Source organism: Hydractinia symbiolongicarpus, chromosome 5 (genome assembly GCF_029227915.1).
Source record: "Hydractinia symbiolongicarpus strain clone_291-10 chromosome 5, HSymV2.1, whole genome shotgun sequence".
Taxonomy (NCBI): domain Eukaryota; kingdom Metazoa; phylum Cnidaria; class Hydrozoa; order Anthoathecata; family Hydractiniidae; genus Hydractinia; species Hydractinia symbiolongicarpus.
The window spans coordinates 23,982,525-23,995,272 of NC_079879.1; the positions used below are offsets into that span (position 1 = coordinate 23,982,525).

The 12,748-nt window shown below is 35.0% G+C and overlaps 1 protein-coding gene across 1 annotated transcript; it reads right to left on the reverse strand.

Moving 5' to 3' along the window:
• Window positions 1-94: 94 nt before the first annotated feature.
• LOC130645532 (radial spoke head protein 3 homolog B-like) lies at window positions 95-12,504 on the reverse strand. Its single transcript, XM_057451550.1, has 8 exons — window positions 12,363-12,504; window positions 8,332-8,457; window positions 7,588-7,675; window positions 1,995-2,282; window positions 1,296-1,583; window positions 1,137-1,215; window positions 921-1,007; window positions 95-523 (listed from the first exon to the last, which is right to left on the reverse strand). The coding sequence occupies exons 2-8, from the start codon at window positions 8,436-8,438 to the stop codon at window positions 165-167; spliced, it is 1,296 nt and encodes a 431-aa protein (XP_057307533.1). The 5' UTR covers window positions 8,439-8,457; window positions 12,363-12,504; the 3' UTR covers window positions 95-164.
• Between the last annotated feature and the right edge of the window lie 244 nt (window positions 12,505-12,748).

Below are 12,748 nucleotides of genomic sequence, written 5' to 3' on the forward strand. Positions count from 1 at the left end.
TTTCCACGATTTCGATTTAGAAGAATTAACATAACATTCGCTAGAAATGGATGTCGCCATGCTATAGATCACTTTTGAGGTAATAAAAAGCATGTTTTTAAAATTTGAATAGAAATCTTAGATATACAAAATCTACAGCATGTAAAATACAGAATAAATTAAATTTAGGATTCTTCCTCTACATAAGGTTGTTCAGTGACCTCATCACTAGGAGGTTCTTTTGGCTGACTAGATTCATTATTATCCTCTTGCCGGTCAGTAACAGTCTGTTCAGTTTCATTTTCTACACCTTCAGCTTCTTTTTCAGTGTTCTCTTCTGAATTTTCTTCTGGTTGATTTAATTGACTATCTTTTTCTGGACTACTAACAGTCTCTTTAGCTTCCTCTTCAGCAGTGGCAGGTGGTGTTGGTAATTTAACGGCTTGAGTAGCTGCCTTAATTGCAGCAAGAATCTTTTGTTCCAATTCTGTATCCAAGTTTGAGTATACATTATGTCTTTCGCATACTGTGTCACGGATGATACCTGCAAAAAAATATAGTTGGAAATTAACATTTATTAAATAAATAACAACAATATGCAATAAGTTTTTGTATTCAAAGGGAAAATAAAGGATTGTAACCAATTATTTTTTGGCATTTTTTTGTTTTAAAGTGGTTTAATTTAATACAAACCAAATTAATAAAATATATGATTGCAGTCAAAAATTAATATATGGCAGACACTTCTGCAATAAAAAAATGTTGACAAAATACATGCAGGCAATAACTACATAAAAATTTATGACTGAATCTAATGTTCATTGCATTACAATAATTTCAGTTTTATAAACTCTTGTAACTTATTTTTGTGAGAGTCTTTTTAGACCCAGCAGACTTATGTAACATAATCAGCGAGAAGGATTTTCCCAATAAGGACTTACTATCAAGGACTGCTCTAGCCACACGGCTTTTATTTAACTCAATTGTCACTTCTTCCATCAACCATGGCATAAAACTTGTTTCAACATCTACATAAAAAAAATATGCACTATAACAAACAAGCATTATAAAGCGATCTGTTCACAATATGCCAACACAGAAAAGTTTACAAAAATAAGAAATTAAATAACAAAAAAAAAAGACATAAAAACACTAACCCCTTTCCACTGGATCATAGAAATAACCATGGTCATGTAGAGTTCCAAATACAGATGGTACCAAATCTTCAAGATAGCTCTAATGGAGAACATAATATAAAATTACAGTAATTAATAGTAATGAAAATGTTAATGAAAGGTTTAAAAATGTATATTCACCTGTGCAAATGCTCTCGCTGCAATTTTACTTGTTGTTTCTTTTTCTTTCTTAAGTACTTCCAGTTGTTGCCTCATTCTTCGTTCTTTTTCTTCTCTGTGACGTCTCTCTTGCTCTTCTAACCTCTGGGTTTCAACAAGCTCTGCGTTGCGCAATTCCTCAAAGCGGCGCTGCTGAGCTCTAAGGTTAGACAGCTCCTCTTCTTCCATTACTTCTAGCAATGACTGCTCAACAGTTTTTCCAACCAACACCTCCAAGATTGGTTTTACTTCGATGTCAAAATCAAAAAGCTAAAAGTAAAATTCAAGAGAATATTCTTTAATTTCATAATACCTTGCTTATTATACTATAAATGGGCTATTTGAAAACAAAGTGTTAAATCCTTTTTATTTCAAAAAATAGAAATGTTTGGGCAAAAATCTTCGGCATTCACCATTTTTTACTAACAAAATTGTTTGACTGGTTTATATTCTTTAAATAGATTAGACTATTTACACAATGCAAACCAGTTAAAAAATACCAATACAAATGATTATTTGCTATTTAATTTGTCCTATTGCTTATAGATTGGTCAATAGTTTAATAAAGAATGACATGTCATGCAATAAACAAACTATCATCAAGTCGTGTCGTAAAATCCTCCTCAAGATATAAATAAAACTTTATATAAATTTTAACGGGGCAAGAAAGTAAAAACACACCTCTCCTTCTAAAATTTGAGTTGCTGCATCAATTCCTGTTTTTGCAGGTATATATAAAGGTGTTGGAGGGCGATCTAAAAAAGCATCTGTTTGTGTCCAGATATCTGCTTCCTCAACTCTATCAGTAAGTTCTTCTAAATATAACTCTGTTTGTACATCAATATGCTTTCGTCCTTCAACAGGTTCAGGAGTTCTAGGTTTGAATTGTTGCTTTGCATGCTTTCTTGCAATGGCCCTTCGCTTAATTTCTTGTTGTTTTTGAAGTTCAATTGGATCTGGTTGTGCAGTCTAAAATAACAACCTTTAATTTTAACATGTTCCGAATAAATATTTTAGCCTATTAGGTCAAGCAAAGTTGACCATGTGCATTAAGCTTATTTGAGCATATTTGTTGATTTAATGAAGCATTGCATTTTCTATTTTACACAAAATTTTATTCTATCATTAAAAAAAACTTAGTCAATCTCTTTTTAATAAATTTACCAATATTTTATATTTAATTGCTTGTTTGAACTGATGTTAATTTTTCCCTGTTTATGGTATGTATTTAACATTTTGGTTCTGTTTAGTGTACATCTCAAGGAGCAGCATCTACTTCCATTTCTTAGTGAAACAATATAAAATTAACACCTTGGATGTTTTTAATTTACGCAATGCTTACACATTTCATTTTTTTTTCAAAGCTAGCACACAAAAGATCAATTCACTTTACTTGGTCCCATCAAAAGGCAAATTATTAATGCCATGGCACAAAATACAGTTTGTGACTAGTGTTAATTCATATATGCTTTGTATATTTTAGTGTATATAATAGATAGTGGGCTTGGTCCCCTGATTGGCGTTAATCTACATTGTTGTCAATTTTTATCAATGGTAGCAGAGGGTAATCACCATGTCGGTGAAGATCAAACCTCCAGAGTTTAAAGAGAAAAATTATGAGCGTTATCGTGTAGAGCTAGAAACTTGGCGTGAAATTACAGACTTAGCGAAGTCGAAACAAGGTATTGCGATTGCCTTGTCGTTACCTGAAGATAGTGAACAGGGTATTCGAGAGAAAGTTTTTGATGAACTAAGTATAGATGACTTAAAGACAGACACTGGTCTGGATACATTGTTAGCGTTTCTTGATACAAAGCTTAAAAAGGATGATTTAGCAGATATGTGGGATAAGTTTGATGATTTTGAAGAATATCGGCGTGAACAAGGACAATCAATAGCAGACTACATTTCAAAATTTGATCACAAGTACAAGAAATTGTTGAAACAAAAGATGAAATTGCCTTCAGAAATATTAGCTTTTAAACTTTTGAAAAATGCTAACATTACTAGGGATGAACGTTTATTGGTTCTTACTGGTATGAATTATGATAAAAAAGAGACTTTATATGAGCAAGCACAAGCATCTTTGAAAAAATTTCAAGGGGATCAAGTCGAAGCTGATAGAAAAGGAACTGCCATTCAGTTAAGTGCTGCATACTTAGCTGAAAACGAAGATGCTTTACTAGCTGCTGGATTTGTTCGTAGAAATGCTAGTGATAGCTATGGAAGAGGCAAAAGAACTGGTCAATACTTTTCCCAAGGAGGCCGAGGAAGAGGAAGAGTACAAGGACGAGGAAATTCATTTGGCAACCATAACAGAACAACAACGGAAAGAGCAATGAATCCAAAGAATGCGGCAGGTAGAGTTCTAACCTGCATATCATGTGGATCGTATCGACATTTAATTGCTGATTGTCCACACAGTTGGGAAAACTTGACCAAAGCAGCTGTTGTAGAGAATGAATGTCTTTTCACCGGAGGTATTAAACAAGAAGTGCAACTGCTTGGTGATGAAGCTGTTAAATGTGTTGTGTTAGATTGTGCATGTTCAAGCACCGTTTGTGGAGAAAAATGGCTTGATGACTACATTCAATCCCTGAATAAAAGTGAAAAGCTTAGTCTGCAGAGACAACACAGTGATCGAATGTTTAGATTTGGAGGTGGAGAGATTTTGAAATCACAAGGAGCTTTTGATATTCCTGCAACTCTTGCCGGTAAGAAGATAACCATTCATACCGATGTTGTTACTTCTGATATCCCGTTATTGCTATCTTTGAAAGCAATGAAAAAGGCGAAAATCAAATTGAATCTTGAGAATGATTCTGCTGAGATCTTTGGGAAGACCGTCGTTTTGAACCATACCAGTTCTGGTCACTATTGCCTACCAATAAATGGTTTAGAATTCTCAGTTAGTGAAATATTTGCAGTGCAGTTATCCAGTTTAGATGATGAGCATTTGTATCAGAAGTTGCTGAAGCTCCATCGTCAATTTGCTCATCCACCAAGAATGAAATTAGTCTCATTATTGAAGGATGCCCAGATTTGGAGAAGTGAATATATGGATGTGCTCAAAATGATAGAAGAAAAATGCGAATTATGCAAAACACACAAAAAAACTCCACCTCGACCTGCTGTTTGCTTGCCAATGGCAGCTGAAATTAATGAAAAAGTAGCAATAGACCTCAAGAGTTGGAGTGGTCGTTGGATCCTACATATCATTGATATGTGGTCTAGGTTGACAGTTTCGAAGTTTATACCAAGAAAAAAGCCCAGTGATGTTATTGATACTATAATGCTTCATTGGGTTGGTGCAGGGTATGGAGTAATGCAAGTCATGCTGACAGATAATGGAGGCGAATTTACATCTGAAGAATCTAGGGATGTTGCAAGTATTCTTAACGTTCAAGTATGTACAACAGCTGCGGAGAGCCCTTTTCAAAATGGCCTCTGTGAAAGAGTCCATGCAGTTACAGATTCTATGCTTCTCAAAATGATTGACCAGTGCCCAAAGACCCCTGTTGAAGTTTTACTTGCTTGGGCTACAATGGCAAGAAACGCTTTACAGATGTGGCATGGTTTCAGCAGTTATCAACTAGTGTGCAACGTCAAGTGCAATACTTGCTCAACATATTAATGCACTCCATGAAGCAAGAAAAAGTTTTATTCAATCAGAAGCTTCAGAAAGAATTAGACGTGCACTACGAACCAAGATTCGATCATCCGAAGAGACGTTTGAACATGGTGACAACGTCTATTACAAGAGAGAGGGACATGACCGTTGGCTTGGACCAGCGAAATTGATTTTCCAAGATGGAAAAGTTATATTTGTTCGACATGGCTCAGTTTTTGTGCGTGTATCTCCCAATCGTCTCATCAAAACGAATTATTCAATGACAAACACCAAGGAGAATATTGAAATAAAAAGTCGAGGTGATGAATTTGTTCATCCTAAGGAAAAAGCCATCAATGACAGGCATGCTTTTTCAGAAGAATTCAGCAATACAGTGCCACAGGAACATACTGGCCCTGTGAATCCCGTGCCAGCATTTGACAAAGAGGCAGTTTCTAGCAGGAGTGACATGGATGTAAAACGCTATCCCAAAAAGAACGATGTCTTGACAATACAGCACGTTGGAGATAGTGTTGTCTCAAAAGTGAGAGTGCTTGGCCGTGCAGGTAAATCCTCAGGAAAACACAAAGATTGGTTCAACGTCAAAGATGTTGATACAGGAACTTCAACATCTGTGAATTTGAAAGGTTTTCAATGGGATTTTCATGTTGATTCTACACAGAAGAATGATGTTCCTAATTCTGCACAGAATGATAGTGTCAAAACAATGGCACATGAACATGTCAACATAGTTTTGGTACCGAAAGAAGATCACAACAATGCTGATTGTCTTGTGGCAAAGCAAGAAGAGTTGCTTAAACTCAAATCTTTTCGAACATACGAGGAAGTGCCAAACAAACACCAGGAGACGATATCGACAACATGGGTTTTATGGATGAAAGGTGATGCAGTGCGAGCTCGATTAGTTGCCAGAGGGTATGAAGAGAATTGTTCAGCACCAACAGACTCTCCAACTGTTAGCAAGAGTGGTTTACGAATATTCTTTGTTGTAACTAATATGAAGAAATGGAAGATGCAGGCCACTGACATAAAATCAGCATTTTTGCAAGGGAAGAAATTAGCTAGAACAGTCTATGTAAAGTCACCAACAGAAGCAGATACTGCTGATGGTTTTGTCTGGAAATTAAATCACTGTCTGTATGGTTTGAATGATGCTGCAAGGCAGTTTTATGACAGTGTACATGAAGAGTTGTTGCGGTCTGAATGCCATCAATCCAAATTGGATCCTGCATTATTCTATTTTGAGAAGGATGGTGAATTACATGGTATTTTCGCTTGCCATGTTGATGATTTTCTGCATGCTGGTTCCAGTGTTTTTCAAGAGTGTGTGACCGACCGTTTGAAGGAACGTTTCATTGTTGGTAAGTTCGAAGAAAACGTCTTCAGTTATGTTGGTTTTGAAATAGAGCAAATTGAGTCTGGAATAATGTTACAGCAGAATCAATATGTGGATAACATTGAAAATCCATGTATATCTTCGCAGCGATTGTCGCAAAAGAAAGAAGAACTAACCAACACTGAATATACCCAACTACGTTCAATTGTTGGACGTCTCAACTGGGTTGCCCAAGGAACACGACCTGATCTGGCATATGATGTGGTGAATTTAAGCACAAAATTTAAGAATCCATGTGTTCACGATCTTATTCGAGCGACTAAAAACATACGCAAGCTGAAGCAAGGATCATGCACAATATTTTACCCATTTCTTGCAGAGATAAAAACATGGCGTATTATTGTTTTTTCAGATGCATCACATGCAAATCTCAGTGATGGTGTATCCAGCATGGGTGGGCATATTGTCTTTCTTGCTGATGCAAACAATCACTGCTGTGTATTGTCTTGGCAAGCTAATAAGATCAAAGGTATTGTTCGATCAACCATTGCAGCTGAAGCCTTAAGTCTTCAGGAGGGATTGGAAGATGCTATTTTTCATCAAAACATGTTGCTTGAAATATTTGGACAACAGACAGCATCAATGGTGGTGCAAGCTTTTCCTATTGATGCAATTGTAGACAACAAAAGTGTTATTGAAGCCATTAACTCGACAAAAATGGTTGATGATCGAAGACTACGTATTGACATCAGAACTATCAAAGAATTATTAAGTAGGGGTGAAATTAGAAGTGTAAAATGGTGCCCAGGATCTTATCAACTTGCCAATTGTCTCACAAAACGTGGAGCTCAATGTGGTCAACTCATTCAAACACTGCAGAAGGGCAAGTTAATTGAACAGTGGATCTAATGACTTTTGTTGGTTGAAGTTGATTCAAAACTGTTATAGCACAGATGCTTATTGTTTGATTATCGATATTGGTTTTATTCTGAAGATTTTGTGTTCTTAAAACAGCGAGAAACAATGATAGATGAGAATTGATAAACGCTTATCTTCCACTGTGGACATTTTCATCTCTGGATGTTTCATCTTATGTTTTGGATTTTCCTATTCTTTGTTTTGTTTATTTCTCCACCGCTTCACGGACCAGCCACCATAGTGTGCACAAGAAAGACAGAGATTGTGACTAGTGTTAATTCATATATGCTTTGTATATTTTAGTGTATATAATAGATAGTGGGCTTGGTCCCCTGATTGGCGTTAATCTACATTGTTGTCAATTTTATCAACTAGGTCTGGTTACTTACTGCAGGCAGAATATTTTGAGCATACGTATTTCCACGAACTATTCTTCTATCGTACATAATGTTCCCATACATTTGAGTTTGTGGCTCCCTACAAATTAAAAAAAACATGTAGGTTGATTACAAATGAATTCATTATTATTATTATTACTATTAGAAAATCTTTAAAAAAGATAAACAATTCAGTTATTCACACAAATGACTGCTATCAATATGCGTCCTCTATAGATGTATGTGCGTGTGTGAAAGCAAAAACTTTAGACACAAGGACAAAAGACAAAAATGTGACCAAGTTGTAAAAAAACTCAAAGGAACTAACAGGACAGCACAAAAAATTGAAACTCAAAAAACTCAAACATTGAATAACTGAAAAAATGAAGTGAAAAAAATCCAATATTAAGAAAATCGAATTGCAAGCTTGAAAAACCTAAATAAATAGTTTATTTAAATATTCATAAAAAATATGGACATCATCACTTTCGCCTCTAACCTTGATTGGAAGATCATTATAAAATTTTGCTCCAGTGAAACTCTTTACACTTGATATTGTATTTTGGTTTAAAGTAAAAGCAATTAATAAAATCCTACAATTGAATCAATTATTATTTTCTTCACTATATAAAATTCTAAAAAAAACAACACGATTTCGGAAATCAGATTTTTCCAATTTCTTTGTGTTTATACCTTTACTACAGAAGAAATTGTGTGTCTTAGTAACAGAGAACATAAAAAGAAGTATAAACTTACTGTTCAAGAGGATCTCGATATTTTTTTCTTTGTTGTATTGCCCTTGGACGACTAGAAAAGGTGTATGTGGCAGATCCATCTCTTTTTTGTTGCAGAACAGCAGCCATTCTGTATTATTTATAAGATCTAAAATAAACATGTGTACAGTATAAACACTACATGCAGTCAACCCAATAGTAACTCCTTATTTTCATGACATTCCTGACTTTTTCAGTCATGGCTGTCAGTAAAACTAGTAGAAGATGAAACATGGTGTGTGATCATATAATGATCATCACACTCCATAACCTGGTGTATAACTTTAACAGCAGTGAGGCAAGATTCGATTAATCGAATTCCATTAGTCGAATTTGACAAATTGCATTGTGTATTATGTAAAAATTGTATGCTTTCTGCATGTTCAGACTTGTTGAATTCTATTTTTAAATGTCGGACTGGTTTAACTTTTTCAATTAATTGAAAGGTTTTTAACCAATCAAAATGCTTAAAATCTGTGCATCAAATGTGCGTTCAGAAAAATGTGAGTTTCTAAAAAAACATGAACAGAAGACGTTTAAAAACATCAACATGTCTTCAAAAAAAATTAAAAAAAAGAATTTAACAAGATTTTTATCAGTGAATAGATGTTGGAAGAAGCGCTCTGGAGCTTATTAACCCTATTCGGTCCGGGGTTTTTTGAACATACTATGACCGGGGGGATTCCCCCCCTCAATAACTTTTCATAGGATTGTTCAAATTGAATCAAACTTGGCACACTTATAGTACGTCAAAAAAGGAACAAAATGGCGGCAATAAATTTTTGCTTGCGTCAGCATATTTTCTGTGACGTCATCAGAAGCTTGAAAATTGTTAAAAATGCCACTATCTACTTAAAATATAATTACTTTTGTTCTAGAACGAATTTTTACATTCTGTTTGAAGTTTCTGAAAGCTAAATAAAAATTTTTTAACATATCTTCCGGTTTTCACATGGATCGAATAAAAAATTGCCAAAAATTGTCCGAAAATCCCTTTTTTTCCGACTTTCAGGTAAAATCCGACAAAATCGGGAAATCGGATTAGTCACATGTCAAAATTATTCAAAATGATTCTTCTTGATGAAACAAAGTTGTGTTGCAAGTTTCAAGTTCTAAGGATAATCCTAACAGGTGTTATTATATTTTCCCCATTATAAGGATTTCATAGAGATTTTAGGGGTAGTTTCGAGTAATGGCCAATATCAAAGCCTCTGAAAGGTATGGGACCTAAAAATTTAGCATAAAGGTGTCTAATAGATAAATGTTAAAACTCAGTAAGTATCATAGCCATATAAGAAAGCAATCAGGAGTTATTAAAAAAAACCGTCAGGGGGGGGCGGATTCCCCCCCCCCCCCCCGACCAAATAGGGTTAACAGAAGACATCCAAAGAAATTTAAAATAATCTTCTTGCTCTAACCAAAATTCATTTAGTAACAAATAACACACTCCGTTTCTAATATTTTTTTTAATTTTTAGTTGTTGTAATAACTACTGCAACAGCATGGAGTTCAACTCTGTCTTCGCTCTCTAAAGACATTTTATCGAAAGGAAAATATCAAAAACCTGTTTTCATGGACCACCTGTCAAGTTTTAATTTTATTTTAATGCTCAATATAATTTTGATAATCGAATTCGACTAATTGGATTTTGTAACATCACCTTGTCACCTGGTAAGTTTTAATTTTAATTTAATGCTCAATATAGTCTTGACAAATCGAATTTGATTAATTGGATCGTGTATTATCGCCTTAAGGCAAATAACACGGAAACAAGGTTGCGAGGTCACTTATTTTTTACTATGTGAATAAAATTGGTCAAATTTCCTCAACCGACAGGTTGATGACGTCTTCGCACATCTAAGTATCTTTGCAACAATTTGTCTAAGTTATATATGATCCTATACATTTTTTGAGCAGTGCTTTAAACCCTACATAATAACCACAACAGCAAATAGTATCAACATAAAAAGGCGCATGTAAAATAACCCAACGCATTCTGCCGGATCCAGGTAGTTAGAAAAAACAACAATAATTAGCCTGTAATAGAATAGTTATTTTATACAGTATAATAAAACAATATGTATATACAATATAATTAGCCGCTCATGCTGCTAATTATAAGATAATGAGTTTGATTTGGTTCGGTGAATGCTCTTTGCAGAACAACTTAATCCATACCAAATAAGACATTCATCCTACCATTTCCTTCTGACTTCTTTAAATCAAACAAAGTAATTAAAGAAAATTGTTTTAGTTAATTCTTAATAATATTCAAAGGAATGGTTGAAAATTAACAGAAGTTCAAAAACTTTCACAATATAGCTATATATACAGCTATTCAGCATGGTTTTTACTTCCATTTAATCTACAGGGTACTCTGTAATTTCTATATGATTAGACATTGACCTGAAGGGTATAGAACCTGCAAAAATTGTCTAAAGAATATTGTAAGTGCTTTAACTACAAACTAAGCTAGACAAATCTCAAATTTTGCATAGAATTAAAATTAATTCCCCAGCATCACTTACACCAACCCAGTGGACACCCCTCCCCCCATTGAGAATGACTGACAATTAGCTCACAAATTTTTCACAAATTTATATTTTTAAAATAACAAACTTTAGGGCAGTGGACAAGAAATTGTGGAATAATATTCCCCTGGCCCAATGTGACACATAAACTAATTAAGCTACTTTCTTTTTTTCAATAACTTGGTTGCCTGCGAAGCTATCAGAGATAGGAAAGACAAAAAGATACATGTGCATATTTTACATGGCTAGCCTTACTAATGTATTTAGGCAAATTAGAGTTATTTGCAAAAAGCGTGAATTTTATTAACAAATCAACCAAGCTCACCCTTATGTATTGGCATTTTCTGCAAGCCAGCTCCCTCGTGATCTAACAGACAACTTCCAAAACAATAGCCCACAAAGGTTGCTATCTCCCCGAACGACCCTCATATGGCTGGGGTTAACCCGGGACTATTAGGAACATTCACTCGCCCATATAGAAGTTTCAATGTTTACATTTTTACAGGATTCTTGCGCATTTGCAGGAAAAATCAGAAAATTTAAAAGGCAAAAACATGCAGACCTTAGTTAAAGAAAGTCAAATTATGGTTAAAAACTTCTGTACTGTGGCTACTAGCATCTTTTAAAAGATATATGTTGTAAATCTAAACTACATGCATTTCACGATTGAAAGATGCCTCTAGCTAGCTAGCTAGCTAGCTACCTAAAAATAAGGTCTGGAATTGACTTGTCAGATTGCATTTTATTTTGCCTGTCGATTTGCATAAGAGGTCTGAGGATTATAAACAAAATGCATCACAATGAAACTTGGTTATATTGAATCGACACGAATGAAAATCAAACCACAGTCACCTGCTGTACAAAGTGCAGGAAGTTAGCAATTATAACCACTGCACAACTAATTTTAAATCATATGATCACAAATACATATTGTAAAAATAATTGCTATTCTTCCTTAAAAGGGTTTTCGAGGAGCAGGCCTAATTATGTTACCAACAGCCTATTTGGTAAGCATTCTCTGTTGAGAATGAAATACGGATGTGCTATGATAAATATTCACCTATATATATGTATACACACCATCCGGTTAAAATATCTGAGTTCATCACTAACATATTACCGCACGTAGTGTAGTGGGTTCGTCTGTGGCTCCAAGTTCTGGGGACAGCGGATCGAGTCCCGCTCACTGCTTGGCAGTATGTTAGTGATGAACAAATTCTTCTTCAATATGACTTACACGCATGCATTCATGATCAGAGGTTTGATTGAGGGGAAGCATTCTCTGTTGAGAATGAAATACCGATGTGCTATGATAAATATTCACTTATATGTAAGCCTATTTGGTCTATAAAGTTTTGCCTAACAAGAGGTGATACGGTCTATAAGTTGTAGTAGGACTATATAATTCTCTCTCCTTCAGAACTCCAAACGAACAATCTAATTAACTAAAAATCCGTTAGATAGAAAAGAAAGAGTTACGCACAGATTCAAGACAAGTTTCACTCAATTAGCAACAATATAAATGCTAAGATGACAAGTTTTCCTACCAACTTAGTGCGATTCGTGCACCTTGGGCACTGCGATTTGTAGGTTTTGGCCACTGTTGTTTTTATTTTAAACATGGCGGGTTGTTGCTAGGAAATATCGGCACACTATGACGCTGGTTTTACATGAATGCGGCTATTACTTTATGGCGACCTCATGAGCTACTCAAAAAAAACTGTGCGCGCAACTTGGTCCCCAGGCTTTTTTAGGTTCTAGTGAGTGAGCACCTCGCTGCAGAGACTTGTACACGATGATCAGATAAAACAATAGACTGTGGGCACTATGGTTGTAGTAGAACAAAATTAGCAATGCTGAACGACGGAG

Coding starts and splice junctions, on each gene's coding strand:
- LOC130645532 (XM_057451550.1), bottom strand. CDS start 8,438: ATGGCTGCTGTTCTGCAACAAAAAAGAGATGGATCTGCCACATACACC. Junction 2,283..7,587: donor CTCAAAATATTCTGCCTGCA/GTAAGTAACCAG, acceptor TTGTTATTTTAG/ACTGCACAACCAGATCCAAT. Junction 1,216..1,295: donor CAGCGAGAGCATTTGCACAG/GTGAATATACAT, acceptor GTTCTCCATTAG/AGCTATCTTGAAGATTTGGT.